General features: G+C 45.6%; 3 protein-coding genes across 3 annotated transcripts; 1 reads left to right on the top strand and 2 right to left on the bottom strand.

Annotated features, from left to right (window-relative positions):
• The first annotated feature begins 3,876 nt into the window (after nucleotides 1-3,876).
• On the top strand, nucleotides 3,877-4,443 carry PATE2 (prostate and testis expressed 2). Its single transcript, XM_056107489.1, has 2 exons — nucleotides 3,877-3,994; nucleotides 4,307-4,443. The coding sequence occupies exons 1-2, from the start codon at nucleotides 3,877-3,879 to the stop codon at nucleotides 4,441-4,443; spliced, it is 255 nt and encodes an 84-aa protein (XP_055963464.1).
• Nucleotides 4,444-13,499: 9,056 nt separating this feature from the next.
• On the bottom strand, nucleotides 13,500-17,762 carry PATE3 (prostate and testis expressed 3). Its single transcript, XM_056107708.1, has 3 exons — nucleotides 17,665-17,762; nucleotides 14,891-15,013; nucleotides 13,500-13,624 (listed from the first exon to the last, which is right to left on the bottom strand). Exons 1-3 carry the CDS (start codon nucleotides 17,711-17,713, stop codon nucleotides 13,500-13,502), a joined length of 297 nt encoding a protein of 98 aa, XP_055963683.1. The 5' UTR covers nucleotides 17,714-17,762.
• Nucleotides 17,763-19,840: 2,078 nt separating this feature from the next.
• PATE1 (prostate and testis expressed 1) lies at nucleotides 19,841-23,697 on the bottom strand. Its single transcript, XM_056107552.1, has 4 exons — nucleotides 23,646-23,697; nucleotides 23,380-23,415; nucleotides 21,964-22,080; nucleotides 19,841-19,974 (listed from the first exon to the last, which is right to left on the bottom strand). The coding sequence occupies exons 1-4, from the start codon at nucleotides 23,695-23,697 to the stop codon at nucleotides 19,841-19,843; spliced, it is 339 nt and encodes a 112-aa protein (XP_055963527.1).
• Nucleotides 23,698-24,696: the final 999 nt, after the last annotated feature.

Below are 24,696 nucleotides of genomic sequence, written 5' to 3'. Positions count from 1 at the left end.
TTTAATTCAGTGGACCATACACCATCAGTTTGAACTGTGTATTCCACCTATGTGTAGAGATTTTTCAAACAACATAAACTTACAATATCACTAAACACAGTACAGAGCCGAAGAGAAGGACAACATGGAGGGCGGGATCCACAGATCCCGAAGGGGAAAAAAAAAAAACAGGTTCCAAAAAGAGCCGAGATCATCGGGAAGCCCCAGATGGGGTAGGTACCGCATCCCGCCTCCCCCAGATGGAACCCCGGTGACCAGAAGCCTCTACAACCACAGCTCGAGTATGCGGGAACTAGGACTTTTCCTCAAAACCGCGCGGCCGCATAACATCTCTCTATATACAAAGTGATCCATGGGAAGTAAACCACCCAACGTTTCTCTCTGAAAATCATAGTTAAGTTTGGAGCATGGCCACAGCCCCAGAAACACAAGGACTTAATGCATAACCCAGCAGCTTGGAGCAGAAAAGTGAACGGGCTATGCGTTAATCCAGGCCATCATGACTGTCCGGAGGGGAAAGGGTGTTGCCCCATTCGCCCTCTCTTCTCTGGAAAGAAGGATGGCGGCCGCATGGGAGCCTTGTGGACAGCAGGTATGAGCCGGGGGTGTGGGGGCGACTAAAACCTCATGGGAAAGGGGGCATTCCGGTCCGTCCTTCATGCCCTACCGAGGTCACCAGTTGCTCCCCACGAGCGGTTCTCCAGCACGGCCACGGCCCCAGAAGCACAAGGACTTAATGCAGAACCCGGCAGCTTGGAGCAGAAAAGTGAACGGACTATGCGTTAATCCAGGCCATCAGGTCTGTCCGGAGGGGAAAGGGTGTTGCCCCAGTCGCCCTCTCCTCTCTGGAAAGAAAGATGGCAGCCGCATGGGAGCCTTGTGGACAGCAGGTATGAGCCGGGGGACTGGGGGCGACTAAAACCTCATGGGAAGGGGGGCGTTTCGGTCCGCCCTTCACGCCCTACCGAGGCCACCAGTTGCCCCCCACTAGCGGCTCTCCAGTACGGCCACGTCTCCAGAGCACAGAAACCAATTTCTTAACTATCTGACTTTCAGTAGAAATACTTCCAGGGTCAATAAGTAAAATAGCAGAAATCCAAAACCAACATATAATTCTTGAACCCAGCTGTAGAAAGCAAATCACTTCACAATGCTTTTTCAGCATGTCTGATTTGGGGCGGGGGGTAAACTCTAAATAATAGTGGTGAATCTTTTATTGAAACAATGAATCTAATCATAGCAGATAGAGTGTTAACTAGAATTCATCTGCCCCACAGGGACTGGGAGGGGTGGGGGTGGGGTTTTATTGGGGTTCTTCATGGTAAAAAATAAGTTTTGGTAAAAGGAAATGTGTTTGATATTTGCATGACTGAGACCTAAACCTGAAATCTTTGTAACCTTTTCCCACAGTGATTCAATAAATAAATAAATAAATAAATAAAAAATAAACACAGTACAGCACTATAAATGTACCTTTTCTCTCTTTTATTTATGGTTTTGGGTCACACCTTGTGGTGCTCAAGGCTTAGTCTTGGCTCTGAACTCAGGTATCACTCCTGGAAGGCTGAGGGACCATATGGGGTCCTGGGGGTCAAACCTGGGCTGGCCATGTGCAAGTCTTACCCACTGTACTACCATTCTGACTCATAAATGAACTTTCCTCTCTCATGATTTTCTTAATAATATTTTTCTTTTTAAAAAAAATATGTGAAACATGCAACAAATAAAGTAGGTTTTAGTTGACTACTTATGTTTTTGCTAAGGCTTCCAATCATTAACTACTAGTAGTCAGATTTACAACAGCACAGGAGGAAGTCTGTGTATATGGACGGAGTCAGAAATATATGCAGATTTCCAACTGTTCAGGGTTGTCATCCAGAAACCCACCTTGTTCAAAATCTGACTGTAATATTCTGAATCTAATACTTTGAATATTTAAAAAAATTATTCTCAGAAACATTAACTCTCAATATCACATGTCTGGCAATCAATTGAGCCATGAGTGAACCTTGTGTGGGGGAAACTTAAATTTAGAATAAAGGGGAACGAGCTCTCTAGAATTCTGTATAGGCACAGAAGAGAGGATTATGTAGTGTCCTTCCCAACTCAAGGAAAGTCTTCTCCTTGACATGTTTCAATTTTCCAATAGTGGCATGAAATTTAATTCTACATGACCTGGACTGAGTCATCTCAACATCAAGACCCATGCACTAACTACTTGGACCCCTGGCTAAGAAACCATCACTTTATATAAGATGTCACTCTGTACTGACTCTTTATATAAGATGTCACTTTATATAAGATGTCACTCTGTACTCACTCTTGCTCTCACCAGTCTCAACAACCATGCTGCCCACTTCCATTGCAGTGTGTCAGGTTGTTAGACCTTGTGTACTGTGATGTTTGCTGTTCTTAAGGAGTTTGTTCTACTCTTTGCTAATTCTTGGTTAATCATCAAGTCCTGTTCAACCACCTCATCTCCAGAAAAGCCTAATCTGATCAGAGCCCCATAAACTGAAGCTTCCCTTTCCTCCATCTCAGAGGGATATACCAATGTTTTCCCCAATTTCAGTCTAAACCTGAGCCTAGTTCCTGATGCTTTCATCTATGTGAGACAATGACAATTTTGAGATTACACTGAGGACAGTGACTAAACTATGAAGGAAGCCAAAAGCAACTACGGTATTCATATCTTTCTTTTTAAAAAAAAAAATCTGAAACTAACGTGTGGAAGAGAAATCTGACTGCTTGATTAGCTATCCAACAGAGAGGAAGGGAGGAGAGAGGAAAGAAGAGCACAGAAGAGAAGAGTGAGTGGAGGGGAGAGGAAGGGAGAGGTGGGGAAGGGGGGAAGGGAAAGAAAGGGAAAGGGGAGGGCTGGAAAGGGAATGGAGGTGAGGGAAGAGAAAAATGTAGGGAATGGGGAAAGGGAGGTAAAGAGAATAGAGGGGAGAAAAAAGGATGAGAGAAGGGAGTGAAGGATCTAGTGAAAGCTTGACTCATCAGTAAAGAGAACTTTTAGATAAATACTTCAAGGGAAGTCAGGCTCCAATCAGTGGCTTGGATCTGAGAAAGCTGAGATCCTCTTCATCCTGAACTTTCATAGCTATACGCTTGAATAGTCCGGGGACAGATCATCGGAGGAGAGGTGCCAGCACCGTTCATAAGACACTACGCATCGTGCAGGTCCCAGGATGTCTATTTTATTTCTGCTGGATATAATCTTTCTGATCTGCACAAGTAAGGGTAAGTCTTGACTGGAAACAGTAGGGTAGCTGATTATTGGTTCAAATGAACAGACGCTAGCGGGGGGGGGGGGGGGATGTTCAGAATTCGCTTGAGGCTTTTATCAAATTAAAGTGTAATTATGACAAAGAGGACTTTTCTTCTCTTGACAGGTTCATTTCTTTTACATCTAAAAGGTATGACCATGGCATTCTTCAGTTGACACAGTTTGTCCAAGTATAAATCTCCCCTTTAGAGAGGACAGTAATCCATTACTGCCATGAAATTCCGTGAGTTTTCCGTCCTTCCAGTCCAAGTCCATTTATTTTCTGAAGTATGGCAACAAAAAAAAATCCCTCTTGTTTGCTCTCTTGTCCTTGCTGCTGGGCAAAGTCATCCATAAGGGGATAATTACTTGAGGCCCTGCGATAAATTTTATAGGAATCCTGATCATTTGAAGTTGTATACAACCTTTGACTTATGTCTGTACAATTTAGTTTTCCTAATTTTATCAGAGAAGCTGATGGCTCGGGAAAGGTTAGGAACCACCAAGACAGTAGCTAACCCAGTCAGGAAGCCCCCAGCCCAAACCTTCTCCAGAATGCATCCTCGAAATGCCTTTTTCTGTTTCTACCAGAAAATACACCCGTAATGTGTTTTGAATGTGACATCTACCATCTTGGCTTATGCTATAGCGGCATGAAGTTCTGCAAGCTGAAGTACAAGCAGTTTTGTGCCGTTGAGAACGTTTACATGCTTACTAATAAAGGTAGCGTGGGAGTACAGACTGAGTGGGAAGCAGTCACCCCCTTCCCTTGGGCAGGTGGGATGGATGAGGATGGGATGGCATGTTGATTAGATGACAAAGATGGTCTTTTCCTCCAGACAATATTGGATGAAGGAAAGGTCAATGTCCCTTTATGGCCAGAGAATAAACTCCATTCTCAGGGTTGGTAATTAACTCTTGTAATTCATTTGGACCTAACAAACCCGTTAGTGGGGATATGAAGAGAAGCTCTTAGTAGGATTAGGGTGAAGAATAGAGAAATCACAATGGGATTGCCTCTCTTTTGCTCCTTAGGTCAGAGTATGTATCATTTTTCAAAATTGTCATGCATGACACACTGTGAGAGCATCAACTTTTTGAATTTTGACCAGAGGACAGAGCTCAACTGTTGCAATCATGAAAGCTACTGCAACCTTCCTGATGGAGTCTAACTCACCATCTTTCTTGGATTTGGGCTCATTCTCCAACTCTTCCCCAAACCTGCATCCACCCTCCTCTTCTAACCCACAGTAATAGTGAGCAAACATACTTCTCATATAAAGAGCAGCAATCACAAGGAGAAAAAAAATAGAGGGTAGCTGAGTGTCATTAATGAGAAAATCAGCTTTTTTGGGAAATTATGGAATTCCCTTTGCTCACATCTAGTAGGAGGTTGACTTCCTTATGTTGGGGTTGCCATGAATAAGGTGGGGCCTAGAACCGGTTCTTTGTCACCTTTTCTGTGGAAATGCAAAGACATGGGCCAAAATAATTCTAAACTAATATGAGAATTCTATATACATCTCACATATATATCCACTTATCTGGTTTGGGAGTTTCTCTGGATTAGCTCGATACCTCCTCACACTCTCATTTTCCCTGGATTATGAAGATAGAAGAGCACTAATCCCAGATTTCTAATTTGCTGGTAATATGAACTCCATCTTACTCTAGGAGAGCTCCTTGGAGAATCTCAGGCCTGAAAAAAAAATTTAAAAACAGTGGAGTGGGTAGGATAGGCATTGGAATGAAAAAAGGTAGTGCGTGGGGGAATTAAGAGCATTCCAGTTTGCAAAAACTAAGATTGGATGAGACAGTTTGACAGTCCACGAAATTCGATTATATTATTACAGCAGGATCTGATTGATCTAAGTAACTGTGTTGAGAATGAAGAGCTACAGGGGCATTGGTTTCTTTTCCTAAGTGAAAAGGGCAGGTGTTAACAAGAAAGTGAATAGAATGGTAGCTGACGGCCATAGAATGTATAGACATGCTAGGTGGTGGTGTTCTCCTCCTCAAGTGTCCTAGATGAGATGCACTTATAAGTAACCAGAAAGCGGAAAGGTGAGCATGATGGGGAGAGAAGCAGGGAGTTACAGTGAAACAAGTAGGCAGAGGAACCAAGCATCACTGATGGAATAGCATCCCTTGTGACCCGGGCAAATCCACCCAGGTCATTTTCCCTCTTGTGAAGCTCACTGTAGTTCCTGGAGTACCACAAGCCTACAAACCTTTCCCTTGTGTACTATACCTGATGAAATCCTTAAAATAAACTAATCACCTCTCTGCTTGAGTACTTGGTATCTTCTTTATCTACTCATGTGTTTGAAAACAGAATCCATTTGAGGAATTCACAATTAGGGCTTCATGGAGACAGGATGGAAGGAGGACAGAAAGACAACACACTCCTTTGGCCAGTTTTTATATTCCCACTGTCCGAGCCATTCAGAATTTGCTCATAGGCCTGAAATAGCAACTTTCCTTTCCCCATCTTTAAGTCACTTCAAACCACAAGAATTATTTTGTCCTCACTCTCCTAAAAAAAATCTTTATGCTTTAGTTCCAGTCTCTGTGTCTATCTTGCTCACACTATTCACACTATTTTAGGGGAAGGGCTGTAGAGATAGCAAAAGACTGACCAGGGTTCTATCCCTGGCATCCCACATGGTCCTCAAGCACTGTCATGAGTAATTCCTGAGCACAGAACCAGGAGTAACCTCTGAACATCATTGGGTATGGGTGTAGCCCCCAAAACAAACCAAAAAAGGGATCATCTCAAATCATATTTGGGGGTCTCAGTTCAGTTAGATGCCATGAGCAGATTTGGCAGCCAACTACCAGGATGAACCAAACAGTCCTTAATTCTTTAGCCAACGATTTGGGGAGTATCTAGAGCTCTTCTCTGCCTCACCTAGGGCTTTATAATAATTATGACTGTGGACCAGTTACTTTTAAGCCCTTCCCAATTTCTGAGACCTAGGTCTTTAATATATTACCCAACTTTAAAATGTGGGTGATCAAAAGGAGAGAGAGAGAGAGAGAGAGAGAGAGAGAGAGAGAGAGAGAGCAAAAGGGAATGCCCTGTCACAGAGGTGGGGTGGGGGGAATGGGGGTGGGTGGGAAGGATACTGGGATCATTGGTGGTGGAGAATGGGCACTGGTGGAGGGATGGGTACTCGGTCATTGTATCACTGAAACGTAAGCACAAAAGTTTGTAAGTCTGTAACTGTACCTCACAGTGATTCATTAAAAAAAAACTATAATAATATAGATGAACCTAAAAGGTAAAATAAGTTATTTTTGCATTTAGTTAAATGAGTTCCTGAAAAATGTCGAATAAATATATACACAGTTGCTGGTATTTCTGCAAAAATAATAAATAAATAAATAAATAAATAAATAAATAAAATTTGGGTGAGGTCTTTTCTAGTATAGGTTTCTTTCCCTATAGATATAAAGATGTGAAGAAAGTTTCAGGAAATCAGATTTAAAACCTTGCAAAAGGGGCCAGAGAGATAGTATAGTGAATAAGGTTCTTCTTCGCACTCAGCTGACCTGGGTTCTATCCCCAGCATATAATCCTCCAAGCATTGCTAGGAGTGATTCCTGAGTGCAGACCCAGGAGTAACCCCTGAGCATCGCCTGATATGACCCAAAAAACCACCTCCACCCCTAAAATAAACCTTACAAAACTCCAGATACTGGAATTAACACTGACAGAACTTAAAACAGATATTTTAAATATATTTAAGAATGTAAAGGAAAAGACAGACATACATGGACAAGGAATCTCAAAATTAAGAGAGAAAACAAAATATAGATCAAATGTTTTCTGCAGCAGTGCCATGATGGATAACTGACAATTTTGTTCTTTTTTAATAATTAAAATTATTCCAGTAGTTTAAAAACTAAAGGACAAAAATAATTGAAATAGCCTACTACTCAGTTAATCATAGATGTCAGTGTTGAAAAGTGCTTTATAATATCTCTCCAATTATGGTATTTCTGACAATTTTCCAGGCAGGGTGAAAACCAGTTAATAAAATCATGACTCCTATCTCAAGCACGAGGTGAAAGAACAGTTACTAAAACTGTAGCACTGTCCTCCTGTTGTTCATCGATTTGCTCGAGCGGGTACCAGTATCATCTCCGTTATGGGTCTTGTTACTGTTTTTGGCATATCAAATATGCCACGGTAGCTTGCCAGGCTCTGCCATAGGGGTGGGATACTCTCGGTAGCTTGCCGGGCTCTCCAAGAGGGGTGGAGGAATCGAACCCAGGTTAGGCATGTGTAAGGCGAATGCCCTACCCGCTGTGCTATCGCTCCAGTCCAGTCACTAAAACAAAGTCTTAAAATTTTTTAACAAAAATTTTCAAGTCCATGTATCATTCTATACGTGTGTGTAAAATAACTCACAACCAATTCCGTTTCATTCGTATTGTTCTTTGATGCAGGTGATAATTATATCACATACTTTGATCATTTTCTATGTGCCAAACAATAGCACCATCTTCCTAGTGCTTCTAAAATGTGAATTGAGGGAATGTTATCATTTCTGTTATCCATACGAAGAAATGGGTTTTATAGGGGCTGGAGCGATAGCACAGCAGGTAGGGCGTTTGCCTTGCATGCAGCCAACATGGCCGACACAGGTTCGATTCCCAGCATCCCATATGGTCCCCTGAGCACCGCCAGGAGTGATTCCTGAGTGCATGAGCCAGGAGTAACCCCTGAGCATCGCTGGGTGTGACCCAAAAAGCAAAAAATGGGTTTTATAAAGATTGAAGTTTTCTAAAGTCAAAAGAAGTTTGCAGTGACACTATAGGCTTTATTCAACATATTTCTAATACTAGAGCCCCTGTCTTAACCACTGTATGCTATTTCCCACTGTGGCACTGTAGCACTGTCCTCCCGTTGTTCATGGATTTGCTTGAGCGGGCACAAGTAATATCTCCATTGTGAGACTTGTTACTGTTTTTGGCATATCAAATACATCACAGGTAGCTTGCCATGCTTTGCCATGTGGGCGGGATACTCTTGGTAGCTTGCCGGGCTCTCCGAGAGGGGTGGAGGAATCGAAGCCGGGTCTGCCATGTGAAACACCCTACCCGCTGTGCTATCCTACTAACCTAGAAAATTAGACACTTTCTTAAACTGGTTTTTAAGCAAGCATGAATATAGTTGTCTTAGGAGAGGACCACTATAGGGCCTTGTGAACAGTTATCTGTTCAATGTATTGTTGTGAAAGCAAAATCATCAATTCTTATCACCACTATTAATGTGTGTCTGGAATTTCACCCCATCACGGCCTGGGTTTTCACAGGTACATGGATCCCTCCACATCCCAAGATGTGCACTTTAGGTTTGCTGACAGGTCAGGCCTGACCAAATCTGAGTCTTGAATGAGACTCTTGTCCAGGAAATCCTCAGGAGAAGGGGCTCCTGGAGAAACCTGCTGGAGATGTTCTTCTGCAGGAGTTATTTATTCCATAATTGATGATATTTTCAACAATGTTGAAAGATTCACAACGATCAGGCAAGCGCTAGGAGTAGAATGAATGACAGCGGTGACTGGGAATCTGTATAAGATTTCAAATTTCTTTCTTTCCTCCTCTCACCTGTCAGCATCCTTGGCCCACAAAGAGGACATTGATCAAGATCTCCTGGGGGGCCCTTTCTTCCTGGGACCATTACTTCCTGGGGCAGTTTTAATTCAGTCTTGATCCTGCATGGGCAATGGAGCCTCTCTGTCCAGCTGGGAGGCTTCATGCATTTGGTGGGCAGGTTCCTCCAAGCTTACCTAAGGCAGCAGTGAAGAAGGGCTGTGCAGGAGTCTGGTTGGGGCTGTAGGTGGGGAGCAGGGGTGGGGGTGAAGGATTTCTGGGCTGAGACCCAGGCAAGCAGGGTAATGTTCCAAGGCTGATCCAGACTGTCAGAAGGAGCCAGGGTGTGAGGTGGGTCTGCAGGTCAGACCCCATTCCCCTGCGTCCTGGGAGCAAGGCAGTTAGATGTGGTGAGGAAGACATCTGCGTGGACTCCAGCCATCCCCCCTTCGGGGGCCTCTCCCAGAGCCCTGAAATGAAGGAAGCAAGTCCTGATCTGTCTCTGATCTCTCTCTGTCTCTCTCTGTGTCTCTCTCTCCTGGGACCCAGAGCATCCCCTGGTCAGATCTAAAGCTGAGCAGGCCAGGGGGTGGGCTTGCTTGAAGATGACAGTAGTTCAAGAGGGTACTGCTGAATGGAGGTGACTTTCTTGTGTTTTGTTCTTTATTCCTTGTTTCCTGCATCTCCTGCTCTCCATGTGCCCCTGAGTGGCACTGCACACCAGCTTGAGATGACCACAGGTGCTTCATTGAGCTCAGTCCAATTCCCTTTCCTCCTTCTATGCAGAGTGGGGATGGGAACAGGTTGTGCCTCTGGGCAGGATGGTGCAGCGCAGGGCAGGACAGCATGTCCTCCCACCCCTAGCCCCAAGCTCTACCCGTCCAGGAGAAAGCACCAAAGACAGGAAAGGTGAGGAGACAGGGGTGGGAGGGAGAAAGTGTAGGCTCTCCTCCGCAGAAGTCAGGGAGGGCAGGAACTGAGTTGTGGGCACTCGAATGGAAAGGGAAGAACAGGTTGACCAGTAGTACATCTGCTGTATGTGTGGGAGGGAGAGGTGGCCCTCAGGGTCACAATCGTGTGTGTGTGTGAGTGTGTCTCACACTAAGCTCTTGGTGGAGATGTATTAAAAGTCAAAGCAGGCAACCAAGCCTTCTGGCTTAGTCTGGAACGTAGGTTCAGATATTAGCATTAAACAAGGTTAGCCCAGCGCCCAGCTCCCCAATCTTTCAGCCCAATCTTTTATTTTATTTTGCCTTTTTAAAAAATTTATTTATTTATTTTTATTAGTGAAACACCATGAGGTACAGTTATAGACTTAGAAATTTTTGTGCTTGGGTTTCAGTTATACAATGATCAAGTACCCATCCCTCCACCAGCGCCCATCCTCCACCACCACGGGTCCCAGTATCCCTCCCACACCCATTCCCCCATCCCCCCTGCCTCTGTGGCAGGGCATTCCCCTCTGTTCTCTCTCTCCTTTTGGGTGTTGTGACTTGCAAAAGAGGCATTGAGTGGCAATCATGTTTCGGTCTATAGTCTACTTTAAGCATGGATCTCCCATCCTGGGAGGATCCTCCCAATACCCTTTATTTGGTGCTCCCTTCTCTATCTGAGCTGCCTTTTCCCCTAGCACGTGTTCAGCCCAATCTTTTAGATGGATAGTGAGGCACCAGGATATTGATCAGGATCTCCTGGGGCCCTTGGATAAGAATAAGGGTTCATATTCCACAGTGAAAAATCAGAATGTCATCAATGGAAGCTAAAACTTAATTAAATTATTGAGTAAAAAGTTTATATTGTAGGGGCTGGAGTGATAGCACAGCGGGTAGGGCGTTTGCCTTGCATGCAGCCGACCCGGGTTCGATTCCCAGCATCCCATATGGTCTCCCGAGCACCGCCAGGAGTAATTCCTGAGTGCATGAGCCAGGAATAACCCCTGTGCATCGCCGGGTGTGACCCAAAAAGAAAAAAAAAGTTTATATTGTATAAATATGAGAGTAAACAAGCCTATATGCTCAATTTTGACATCATTAAAACAAGGGCAGAGGGCCAGAGTGATAGTACAGTGGGTAGGGCATTTACCTTGTACACAACCAACTCAGGTTTGATCCCAGCATCTCCCATATGGTCCCCCTAGCACAGACTGGAGTAATTCCTGAGTGAAGAACCAGAAATAACACCCAAGCATCACCAGGAGTGACCCAAAAAGCCCTCCCCAAAAATACCCCCCCAATTAAAAAAACCTAGAGCAACATATGCCTTCATGATTGGAAGTAGATGCTGTCAAAAAGATTGAGTCATTTTACCCTCCAAATCTGTTTTAAAAGTTCTTAATACAATAAACATGTTTATAAGGTAAAAGGTAAAGGTAAAGGCCCTCCCATTGATCGTCGATTTGCTCGAGCGGGCCCAGTAACGTCTCCATTGGAGACTTTGTTGTTACTGTGTTTGGCATATCGAATACTCTCGGTAGCTTGCCGGGCTCTCCGAGGGGCAGAGGAATCGAACTCTGGTCGGCCATGTTGGCCGCTTGTAAGGCGAACACCCTACCGCTGTGCTATCACTCCATGTTTATAAGTCTTTTAAAATAAGATTGAACATTTTTGAAGTATCATGTCAGTAATCATAACTGGTTTAGTTGTTTGAATACCGGAGAGCCCCTAAAAGAAAGAAATTCTCTCTGCACAATTCTTTTTGTTGTTGTTGGTTTTTGGTGGGGGTGGTTATTGCATCATACCTGGTGGTGTTCAGGGCTGGCTCCTGGCTCTGCACCAGGCATCACTCCTGATGGTGCACAGCAGACCATATGGGATCCTTAATATCAAATCTGAGTTAACCACATGCAAAGCAAATGCTTTATCCGCTGTACTATCGCTCTGGTCTCTTTGTACAACTCTTGGCACATAGTATGCCATATTGACACTGGAGTGAGCATTCATTGCCAGTCAAAGACAAAAGATAAGAATAAGACGTGATACAGTTCTTGTGATTTATAACATGATGGACAAATTGGACAGAGAAACGAGTCATTGTTAGTGTTTGAAATATATTACCCATAAAGTGGCAGGTAATCACAAGAGGGAAATTTATAAAATAATAACGTGGGGGCGCATATGCTGCCCGAGTCCACGTGCCGTTTGCGCCCACGTGGCCGAGCACATGTGGTACCCAAGCACATATGTCGCCCGCATCTCCCCTCTTGAGATGTGTACTTTCATGCTTTCGTGTCTAATGTTAGGATGTGTGTAGGCTCTCTCTCCGCCCTTGGAGAAGCCCATGTTCTCTCTTGAGTACGTTAATCTCTCACTCTCTCCCCCTCCACCTCTTAAAAACCCTCCAAATAAAATCTATTCATTTCAAAATAATAATAATAATAACGTGGGTTTCTGGGGAAATGATGATGGAGGCAGAGAGCAAAGGACAGGAGTCAAAGATTAGGAGAAGAGGCGAAGTGTGATGTATAATACAGTCCATCTTGGAAAGGCCTTGAAGGAGACATGCGTGAGCTTACATATCTTCTACCATTGAGTCAGGGCTTTGGTCCCCACATTCATGCTCTTGATGTCATAATTCACCCCTATCTGCATTTTGCATCCATTGGTGCAATGTTTTTTATTTGTTTATAAAATTTTTTGGTGTGGGGGTCACACTTGGAGGTGCTCAGGGCTTACTTCTGGGTCTGTGCTCACACATCACTCCTTGCAAGATTTGAGGAACAATATGGGGTGCTAAGGATCAAACCCAGGTCAGGTATAAAGCACGCCCGACCCTCTCCAGCCCTATTGGTGTATTTTGCTTATAGTTGTTTTAATATTTTTGTCACACTCATGGCAAAATGAAAACAATTTTATTTGATTTATCAGAGGAAAAAAAAGCCAAGAAAATCATGACTGGTCTGAAGTACATTAGTCCACAGAGGAAAATCACAAGGGTCCACCTTCCATTGGGCTATTTCTGAATGCTTTTCATAACAATGAACGAAGGTTTTAGGTAAAATCATATGTTTTAAGTTGGGGGCCGGGGAGATTCAGAGATAGAATGCTTCACACTTACGAAAGTGGGAAGCCAGTGAGGCCAAGAGTTCGATCCCCATGCCGGAGTGCATCCCAGGCCCTGCTCTGTTTGGGCACAGCACAATCAGGCAGGTGTGAGCACTGCAGTCCAGACCCAGGTGTGCAAGGACAGCTGCAAATGTGCCCTACTCCCAGACATCACAGAAACAGAAACAAGAAATGGGAAAGAAGGGGGGGAAATTTTTTAAATGAACTTTGAACGGTCAGTTTTCAGTTGACTGACTTCTAGTTCACGTCGACTATTGGAATTCATTATAAGGTCCCACAACCGTCTTGTGTGTACTAGATTGAGTCGTACTCAAAGTTGTGAACTGACACACTGGGGATAAGGCTTTTGGAGTAGGGAAATACCAGTCCCTAGAATGGAAGAAATCAGTGTTTCCGGGAGTTCTGGCTAAGGCAGAAATCAAACCGGAGGGACAAGCAAAAAATGACACTGCGTTAAAGAGAAAGCAAGGTAAGCCCAAGGAGGATGGAAAGGGAAGGCTAGCAAGGGCCAGCGGCATGTAAGGGAGTAACACGCCAGTGCCAGATCTCAGGAGGGCAGTTACTTAGACTGGGTAGTTACAGTAATCTTTTTCGCAGCATTTATGATCATAGGTCCTGTTCTTGAAGTTATAGGTCAAGTCTTTGCAGAATTTCTGACATACCATATAGCTTAACATCAGGGTGTTGCCTGTAATAAGAAGGAATCATAGAAAATAAGCCAGCTGGTATTCATTGATTTATTTACTTGTTTGTTTGTGGTGCTGGGGGTGTTGAACCCAGAGTCAGCCTCACACATGCAAGCTAAGTGCTCTACCACTGCGTTACTGGCCCATGAAAATAAGCCAGCTGGAGTCAGAGTGTTGGTTCTGCAGGCAGGGCATTTCTGTTGCATGTGGGAAATTGGGGTTTGATCCCTGACACCTGAGCCCCACCAGGAGTGATCCCTAAGAGCAGAGCAGAGTAAGCCCTGAGCACTACCAGGGCCACCCTCAAAAAAATAGCAAAAAGAAGTCAGTGACCTAAGTTGTCTCAAGAAAAGTTAATCCTTGGGGCTGGAGCGATAGCACAGTGGGTAGGGCGTTTGCTTTGCACGCGACCAACCCAGGTGCAATTCCCAGCATCCCATATGGTCCCCTGAGCACCGCCAGGAGTAATTCCTGAGTCCATGAGCCAGGAGTAACCCCTGTGCATCACCAGGTATGACCCAAAAAGCAAAATAAATAAATAAATAAATAAATAAAAAGAAAAGAAAAGTCAATCCTGGCCCCAGTTCTGTCCCTGAAAATGTAATTGAAAGTCAGGGTGGATCTTCCTTGGTTCCACAAGGACCCAGGCCAGGTGAAGTGGCTGCCACCATCTCCTTAAGGTTTCCTTCCTCTTTGTAGGCTCAGAGATTAGCACCTCCTGCTATACTGTCTCTAAAGATCACATCATTTGGTTCATTTTCTTGAGAACATAGTTGTGGCCCCTTCACCATTGGGAGGGGGGGTGGATATGATTCCAAACCCCCAGTAAGCTGCCTAAACTCACAAACTGCACCAAATCTGATTTGTGCTGTGAGTAGTTACACATACAGAACTCTGATCAGGTTTAATTCATACCAAGTTTAAAGACAGACGAGATAAACACCAACACCAAGTGACAGTCAGAACGAACAGTCACGACCGTGAATTAAAAGTCAGGCAAATGTGGTAATGATTTAGGATTGTGCTAGACCACGGCCACTGAAAGAGCAAAACGCCTTGGCCCAGTGAAAAGGGCACGATGTTACAGAATCTTTTCCTCCTGTCTCTTGTCTCATTTCCCAGATCTCTTCTGTCTGCATGTGCAGAGATCATGCTACAGAACGGGCACTGCACTTGGCACCTTTCCTTAGTCTGACATGTGAAATGGCTCTAGTCTTCTTAGAGTTTTCTGAGCCTCTTCTCATGCCTCCCCCCGCGATGAAACTCACCCTGGGAGATTCTTAAGGTCATACACGTCTCATGCTTCTTAGTAATGCAAACTCCAAAGTCTCTGCGACAGCGGTCTGCTTGGGTCTGAAAGTGGCATGTTATGCATCTGAGCGGGGTCACTGCTGGAGAACACAGAAGCAAGGTGGGTCAGTCTCTGAAGGTCACAGAAGGAGCTGGAATTATCTAGAGCACAGAAGAAATGGAGAGTAGGTGGTGGGGCAATAAAGTGTCAAAGTTCTCGTCATCTGCACGTCATAGAGAAATGCCACTGAGAGATGAGAGGATCCTGCTCCCAACTTCAGCCCTTTGAATCTGAGTCATTTTAAGCAAACATTTGGCATTCATAGTGTTAGTTTTCCATTTGGCATTCATAGTGTTAGTTTTCCTATGTTAGGAATCATAGTACAGATCATAAAGTGCTTGCCTTCACGTCAAAAAGAACAAGAACAACCAGTGTTCCATCGGATGTGGGGAGAAAGGGACTCTCTTTGTTGGTGGGAATGCCAACTGATCCAGCCTTTCTGAAAAACAATACGGGCATTCCTTAAAAAAATGAGAAATTGAGCTTCCATATAACCCCACAACGCCAATTCTTGGAATATATCCTGAGGATGCAAAAAATCACAGTAGAAATGATATCTGCACCTGTATGCTCATTGCAGCACTGTTTACAATTGCCAGAATCTGGAAACAACCTGAGTGCCCGAGAACAGACAACTGGTTAAAACAAAACTTTGGTACATCTACACAATGGAATACTATGCAGCTGTTAGAAAAGATGAAGTCATGAAATTTGCTTATAAGTGGATGGTCATAGAGAGTATCATGCTAAGTGAAATGAGTCAGAAAGAGAGGGGCAAACATAGAGTTACTGCACTCATTTGTGGAATATAAATAACATAATATGAGACTGACACCCAAGGACACTAGACACAAGGCCATGAATATTGCTCCATGGTTGGTAGCCTGCCTCATGAGTGGAGGGGAGAAGGAAGCTGGAATAGAGAAGGGATCACTAAGCCAATGATGGTTGGAGGGATCATTCGGGATGGGAGTTGTGTGCTGAAAGTAGATAAAGGACCAAACGTGATGGCCTCTCAGTATCTATATTGCAAACCATAATGCCCAAAAGTAGAGAGAGATAGAGTATGGGGGAGATTGTCTGCCATAGAGACAGGGGGAGGGGCAGGGTGGGGAGGATACTGGGGACATTAGTGGTAGAAAACATGTACTGGTGGAGGGATGGGTGTTCTATCTTTGTATGACTGAAACTCAAACATGCAAGCTTTGTAACTGCATCTCACAGTGATTCAATTAAACAAAAAAGGTATTTATTTGCCCTAAATGCAGCCAATCCAGGTTTGATCCTCAGCACCCTACCTGGTCCCCCAATTCCTGTGCACAGCGGTATGGCCCAATAAACAAACAACAAAAAAAAAGAATAAATAAATAACTTTAAATAGGTCTGCGAATGCTTGCCTGGCGACTCGGTAGTCCCTCAGGTAGGAGTGTGGCAATAAGGCGCCACTTTCAAATATTGAACCCATGTGAGAATTACAAGGAAGGAACTTCTGAAACTTGCTGCTTTGATCTTATTGCTGATGTGCTCTGTTATTGTGGACTTCGAGGAGAATGTAGGTGACAGTCTCATGAATCGGAGCACAGTGGCCCTGTCCCTGGTTCCGAGGGATGAGCTCATCAAAATATTGGTTTCATTGGAAAACAGACCAACCCTCCCCCTGATGTGAGAAAGAAAAATAACATTTACTGAGCATCTTGTTGGAGACCTGCTCTCTCACTTTGTGTCTGATATAGTTCTACAAAAACCTGTTTTTCAAGTGAATATGAGACAGATACAGAGAATTTAAACAGTGATGATCTATTCTAAAATAGAAAAAATATCTGATTCCAAACCATCCGATATTTCCTCTCCTACAATCACTTATTTTAATGAAGAGTTCCCACAAAGAGAGGGGTATTGTTTATATAGCAATATAAGTGATAACAATATTAATGAAACAACAACAAGCTACAAAATTATTCGTAATAGATGTATCAGCTCTTACAGAAAGTACAGTACAGAGAAGGGAGGGATATGTAGGAGCGAGACAAAAAACAGGGTTTGAGTTAGGGGGCATGAGAGGGGTACAGTTTGGAAGCAGTCATGAGGTCCTGGTGCAAAGTCCACAACGTTGCAAAGCTAGAGCAGAACACTGGAAAGTTGTCAGTGAAGGAATAAAGAGCATTGAATGTTCTTTCTTTTTTCTGTCCTTTATTTTTTTTTTAAATTTTGTTCTGTTTTGTTTTCAGGCTGCACCCAGCAGTCCTCAAGCTTACTCCTGGCTCTACACTCAGGGATCATTCCTAGTGGAGCTCAGGGCACTGTATGTGGTGCCAGGGACTGAAGATTGGCCGCATGAAGGCTAGTGTCTGCCTGCTATTCTGTCATATCTTGTCTCTCTGTCCCTCTATCTGTCCGTTTCTGTCTCTGTCCATCTCTGTCTCTGTCTGTCTCTCTATCTGTCTGTCTCTCTGTGTCTATCTCTCTCTCTCTCTCTCTCTCTCTCTCTCTCTCTCTCTCTCTCTCTCTTTCACCGTGAGGGACCATGCATTGCTGGGGAAGGAACCAGGACTTCTAATATCCTCCAGCCCTTTGAGCCATCTCCCTGACTCAGAGGGAACTTTCTGAGACTGGCCTCCCTTCCCTCTCCCATGGGACTTGCTGGGCTCCAGCATCCTATCTCTGAAGCCCACTTTTCAGGTCAAGACTCACCCACAATGAAGCAAAAGTAGGAGAAGATGAACAAGAGATGTTTGTCCATGGTGACCCAAGGTCTCTGTACAGGAAATGAAGCCTGGAGACTGCAAGCAGAGATCTCTAGGCTTCAGGGAAGAAATCTCTTTCTTCATCCTACGTATCATGCCTAAGTGGAGCTAATCACACAGAGTTTCTTCTGGGACTTCAAGATCATTATCTCCACCCACAGCAGCACAGAATAGTAATTAACAAATGATGAGGTTTGTGTTCAATTAGTTTCATGCGGGTAGGGCGTTCGCCTTGCACGCCGCCGACATGGCCAACCCGAGTTCGATTCCTCTGACCCTCTCAGAGATCCCAGCAAGCTACCGAGAGTATCTCGCCCGCACGGCAAAGCCTGGCAAGCTCCCCCTGACGTATTCCATATGCCAAACACAGTAACAAGTCTCACAATGTTACTGGGCCCACTCAAGCAAATCAATGAACAACGAGAGGACAGTGACAGTGACCGTGATAATCTTCTTTAAAGTTATTATTATTAGTACAGTTATGATACTGTTACTCAACTTCACAGAGAAGGAAATTGGGATTTGGTGATGTTCAGTATCTCCCCAAGATCACATGTCTAGTGACAAATAACACCAGTAGTCCCAGCAAGGCTTTCTAATTCTAGAAATTCTTCTTTTCTGTACCAGGGATCAAACCCAGGGCGCTTCACACATGCAAAGCAAGTGCCAAGCCACCCCCTTGTCACAGGGACCCCCTTGTCACACCCATCTTGGAATGAGCTTGTCAACTTCTTTGTTTGTTTGTTTGTTTGTGGGCCAGGCTGTGATGCTCAGGCATTACTCCTGGCTCTGCATGAAGGAATTTCTCCTGGCATCATATCTCCAGGTATCATATGGGATGCCAGGAATAAAACTCAGGTCAGCTGCATGCAAGGCAAGCACTCTGTACTATGCTTCTGGCCTGAGCTTGTCAACTTTACTGCTTGAAAGAGGAACGTGTATACTCACTTTGAGACATATCTAACATTCTGGGAATATAATAACATTTATTCTTCCACCCCTCTCAGAGAGCCTGGCATGGCAAAGCCTGACAAGCTACCTGTGACGTATTCGATATGCCAAATACAGTAACAGATCTCACAATGTTACTGGACCCGCTTGAGCAAATCGATGAACAATAGGAGGACAGTGACAATAACATTTATGTGACAAATGAAGAAACAAGAGAATATGGTTCTTTTTCTAAAGAAAAACTGTTGAATAGAAGCAGACCTGTTGCTGATCAAGATAACGGAATTATTAGGTGAAGACCTTATTTAAGTATTATAAATTTTCAAAATAAATCATAGAAAAAAGGCAATAGAAATTTTTACTTTCCTTTTTAATGATTTTTTTTCTATGTGGGAAAGCACAATAGAAATTTCTTACACTGATATTGCATCCTGTAATTTTGCCAATCCTATATTTGTCTTTCATAGTTTTTTACATTTTCAAATAGAAAATTGTGTGATTTGCTTTTTCCTTTCCAAACCCTGCTTTTTATATTTCATTTTTGCCTTGTTACACTAAGATCTCTAGAGTAATGCTAGTTAAAAGGGGTAGACATCTTTGTCATTCTCCTGATCTAGGGGGATGAGCTGTCAATTCTTCATTAGTAATTTGGATATTTATATTTATTTGCTGTAGATTTTTATAGTTTTGTGCTTAATATAATTAAGATTTCCTTCTATTTGCCAGTTTGCTGAACATTTTTGTCAAATATTTTTTTTCCTTCTACATCTACAGAAGATTTTTCTTCCTTAAACTATATTGGTGAAATTTTGAATATTGAACTACTTGGAGCCCCTCAGGATAAACTCTGTTGTGTTTATTGTCCTTGTAATGGACAATCCTTTAATGCAATGCTAGAAAACTTGAGGGTTTTTCCTTACACATGCAGCAGGCAGAACTCTGGGTTTGCTCTCTGGAATGTGGCTTTTGTTTGTTTTCTTTTGGAGACTCACCCAGCAGTGCTCCGAGTTTATTCCTTTCCCTTTGCTCAGGGGTCACTCCTGGTGTGCCTAAAAGGACTATGTTTGTTTCAGGGACTGAACCAAGATCAACTGCATTCCAGGCAAAACCTTACCTACTGTCCTATCTCTGTGACCCTACAATGTGACTCAGAGATTAGACCTTTGTGATATCTAGATTTCTTCATTGCACAAGTCATGACTCCGGCAGCACCGGATATTAACCAGAAAGACATTCCATTTGACGTTGTTCACATTAGCACAGTTCTTTTCACAGCCCATGAAGGTCATCCAGGGAGTCCCATCATCTGCAGAAGGGAGGAGAAGCACATCAGCAAAGAGGCTTCTGCCAGAAGAAGACTTCTCGCTGTCCCACACTAGCCTAGAAAAACAACCTTGTGTGATTCAAAGCTCTGGTTTTCAAACGTGAAGTTCGGGAAGATGTTCTAAACTAGGGGTGTTCCTCTAAAGAAATGGTGGCATGATTTTTTTTTTAAAAAGAAGAATTATAGGGGGAGGAAATGCAGTTGAAATTTCAGGATGGTGAGCATTTCACGGGGCTGGAGCGATAGCACAGCGGGTTGGGCGTTTTCCTTGCACACGGCGACCCGGGTTCGATTCCCAGCATCCCATATGGTTCCCCTGAGCACCACCAGGAGTAATTCCTGAGTGAAGAGCCAGGAGTAACTTCTGTGCATTTCCGGGTGTGACCCAAAAGGCAAAAAAAAAAAAAGCATTTTATTTCCACTGGGGCTGGAGCAATAGCACAGCGGTAGGGTGTTTGCCTTACAAGCGACCAACATGGCCCACCCGAGTTCGATTCCTCCGCCCCTCTCGGAGAGCCCGGCAAGCTACCGAGAGTATCTCGCCCGCACGGCAGAGCCTGGCAAGCTCCCCGTGATGTATTCGATATGCCAGACACAGTAACAACAAAGTCTCACAATGGAGACGTTACTGGGTCCGCTTGAGCAAATCGATGAACAACGAGAGGACCGTGATGTGATGTGATGTTATTTCCACTGAAGATCTTAATACTGGTTGGAGTAGGGGTAATGCATGCCAAGTGGAGAGGGGAATTAGGGAAATCATGTCAGAATGTTACCACCCAGGGCCGGTAGCCATATCTGTTGAAAACATTGGCCCTTCTGTTTTCACTGGCTATTTCTTTGTATTTGATTTGGGGGACATACCCAGCAGTGCTTAGGGCTCACCCCTGGCTCTGTACACAGGGATCACTCCTGATCTATCACTTACTACTAAGTACCACCACTAAGAGGTAGTACTTACTTGCGATACTACCTCTTGGACCCCCTGTCTCCATTACATTTTTGTTTGTTTTGTTTTGGGGCCACACGCTGTGATGCTCAGGGATTACACCTGACTCTGCACTCAGGAATCCCTCCTGGACCACATGGGATGCTGGGGATGAAAACTGGGTAAACTGAGTGCAAGGCAAGTGCCCTGCCCACTGTGCTATCTTTCCAGCTCCCGTTTCCACAATTTAAAGCCATTCCCAGAGAAGTCCAGGTAGTATCATGGAAAAGGAGTTGTCCCCTACCTCCACTCCCACCACCAATCAACTGTTCAACCCTGGTTGTGTTGCACTTTAATTCAATCTCCTGTTTGTCCAGGCTTCTCAGATACTGGTTCCATGGCAATCTGCCCTCATCTCTTAGTGACCACCTCGTCTTCATTTGCTTTGGGGCCATATCTGAGGATGCTTAGGGCTTACACTGTGTTCAGGGATCACTCTTGGTGGGCTCAGGATTCTTTTTTTTCTTTTTCTTTTTCTTTTTTTTTCTTTTTGGGTCACACCTGGCGATGCACAGGGGTTACTCCTGGCTCTGCACTCAGGAATTATCCCTGGCGGTGCTCAGGGGACCATATGGGATGTTGGAAATCGAACCCAGGTTGGCCACGTGCAAGGCAAACGCCCCACCCACTGTGCTATTGCTCCAACCCCGGGCTCGGGATTCTTGAGAGCCAGGAATTAAACCACAGTCAGCCATGTGTAATACAGTCGCCTCACCCACTGTATCACCTCTCCAGCCTCATATCTTTTTTTTTTTAATTGTTGGGACCACACCTGGTAGTGTTCCGGGACCACAAGCCACCGTCAGCAGTGCTCAGGGGACCATGCCACACTAAGGATAGAACCCAGGGTCTCCCACTTACAAGACTTGTACTCCACCACTGGGGCCCATCGTGGCCCCTTCCACTGTATTTTTTTTAGGGCCAACACCCAGGCTCCAGCGTGATCCCTGTGTCCCCTCTTCCCCACTCTCTCTTCCGCTTACTCTTGAAAACCTTTCCGATGATGCAGGACTCTTCTTTGTCCCCTGTGCATATTCCTAGGCCTCGGGAGCACTTCTCTCCGGGAAACTGGATGTGACACATGCGGCACTGGATGATTTCTGCGAGAGACTCGTTAGGGGGGCAGCTCGCCCCCTGCCCTGATGGTTGGTCTGTGCCCCAGGCTACGGGAGAGAGCCCTGGCCAGAGAGATCAGCTCTCTCTCTCTCTCTCTCTCTCTCTCTCTCTCTCTCTCTCTCTCTCTCTCTCTCTCTGTCCTGACTCTGTCTCCCTCTGCAGGTTAAGTCCAGGGAGGGGCTGGAGTGGAGTCTGGGGGCTTAGGGCTGGGAGTGGGAAATGGGAGTGGAAAGAAATGGCCCCATGAGACAAGTGGCCAAGACCAAATGGCCAAGACAACAAAGCCAGATGGAGCGGGTCCTCCTCATACTCACCCACATACTCATACTCCTCAAAATGTAGGTGATTTTCCTCATCTGTGCTGGCAAAAAAAAAAAATCCGTAGTTTTCTTTGTATTGTGTTTTGGGTTCTACTGGCCATACTAGGGGCCAACTCTGGGCCATACTCAAGGGCCCCATCAGTGCCAGGGCTCAAGCCCAGGCCTCGACGTGCCAAGCACGCTCTCTAGTCCTGTGACCCATATCCCCGGCCCCTGCCTGAGAGTTAGCCCTGCCCAGAGCTGCCCACTGCCAATCCTCGCCAATTATCCCTCAGGTGCTCTGTATAGGGCCACCCCAGGCCCTTCCTGCCTCCTCCTCACCCTTGTTAGCTCTCTCGGCCCCCTTTTCTCTTCCGACAAACCTCTTCACCTACTCAGGGTCTCCCAGACTCCCTTTCCCATCCCCAGAGGATGCAGTATAATCAGGAGGAGAAAAGAAAAATGGTCACCTTCTTCCTCAGGGCCTTATGTAACTTCCTTAGCTGTATGTGAGCGTTTGAGTGTGTATGTGTGTGTGTGTCTGTGTGTATGTCTGTGTGTGTAAGTGCGTGCATGCGTGTAAGTGCATTGTGTGTGTATGTGTCAGTCAATGTGTGTGTATGTGTCAGTGCATGTGTGTGTGTGTAAGAGAGACAGAGACAGAGATAGAGACAGAGAGACAGAGAGAGCCGACAACAGGGAGAAGCATCTGAAATTCATTGAGCTGTTGCATTTGGGACGGTCAGAGCCAGGACAGCCCCCCCCCAGCTCCTTTCTCTTTTTCTTACGCTCACCCCAGCCTTGCCAGCAGCTGTGGTGCTCATCAACCGTAAACTCCCCCTTCCCCCGTGTGACCCCATCTTGCCTGATGGGCTGCCTTTCAAGACCCACCTCTGGGTCCCTCTGGGTCCCTCTAGGTCATCGGCATCTACCACCCCCACTTCTCCCTCCTCTCCCCTTCCCCTGCTGCCCACTTCTACTCACCTTCATGCTCAAATTTCAAAAAGCCCCAGGATAGTGCTGTGGGGGGGGGGGGGGGGAAGGCACACGCTGAGCAGAGGGGGCTTTACAGAACCCACCCCCCCACACCCGGTCCTGCAGGTCTCGCCACTCCTCAGACCACCCTGTCCTCTGAGGAGGGGCAAGAGTCTGCATGTGCCTCTTGGAGGTGACAGGACACAGGCGAAGCAGGAGGACATCTCCAAGGGGCTCCCGGACACTCCTCCCCAGGGCTCAGCCTGGCCGGGCACCTCTGAAGCAGCAGAGAAGGACGGGAAGGCCCAGCAGGAGCGTCTTGTTCATTTTGGAGGGAGACAGGTGTGGTGGCACTATAGGCCCTTATTTATACAGGGGAGGGTTGGGCATCTGGGGGCGGGGGTGGGCGCTCCTGCTCCTGGGAAACCGGGCCTCTCATATCTCTGGGGCTCTGTGAGAGGCTGATCACGTCTCGCCTCTTGGTTTCTGACATGCTTTTCTGTGGCTTTGCACCGTGTCCCGCGGGTCAGGGCTAAAGAGGAGTGGGGACAGGGCTGGCAGAACCAGCAGCCGTGCCAGGAGCTCCTTACAGCGCTGAGCAGGAACCACTTCCTGCCGGGGCAGTTTTCCTGTGTGGGGTGATTCTGAGGCGCAGGGCATCCTTCCCAGAGCGGCTGGAAGGGGGTGCCCTGCACTCAGAGAGGACCATATTTTCCATGGAGGGGTCATCTGGGAGGGCATTGACAGGGAGACTGAAGGACAGCCAGAGCGAGGGCTCCCCAGGCTCATCCCGAGCCCCCAGGAAGGACCTCCCAAGTGGCCTCTGCAACTCGGTCTCTGCTGCAGCCTGCACTCTGTCCTGGAGTGGCAGGCATGGTCTGTGTCCTGCCCCCATGCCTTGTGCACAGGGAAATCTGCAGCAAGGGGGTCACTCATCAGCCCGATGTTGGATGTGGTAGAGGACAAGAAGATGGACGCAGGGAGGGAGGTTAGTATACCATCCCAAAGGAGCCAGCTTGCCTTTCCTGTTGGGAAAGAGCAGTGTGACTAGCTAAACGCTTACGGGCACCTAGAACAAAGTCAAAGAGCAGCTCCATGCCATACATTTCTCTCTGTTTCTGGACCCACCCAGAGGTGCACACGGCTTATCCTGGTATTGCTTGAGGGTTGTTCCCGCAGGTGCTCTCTGTGTGTATGTGTGTGTGTGTGTGTGTGTGTGTGTGTGTGTGCATGCGTGTGTGTGTGTGTATTTGGGAGCATGGGCATGTATGATGCTGGGGATTGAACCCAGGACTCCCACATGTAAAGCATGTGCTCCAGTCCTTC

This window comes from Sorex fumeus, unplaced genomic scaffold (genome assembly GCF_029834395.1).
Source record: "Sorex fumeus unplaced genomic scaffold, SorFum_2.1 ptg000169l, whole genome shotgun sequence".
In the NCBI taxonomy this organism is placed as follows: Eukaryota; Metazoa; Chordata; class Mammalia; order Eulipotyphla; family Soricidae; genus Sorex; species Sorex fumeus.
This window is presented reverse-complemented; position numbering and strand designations above follow the sequence as displayed.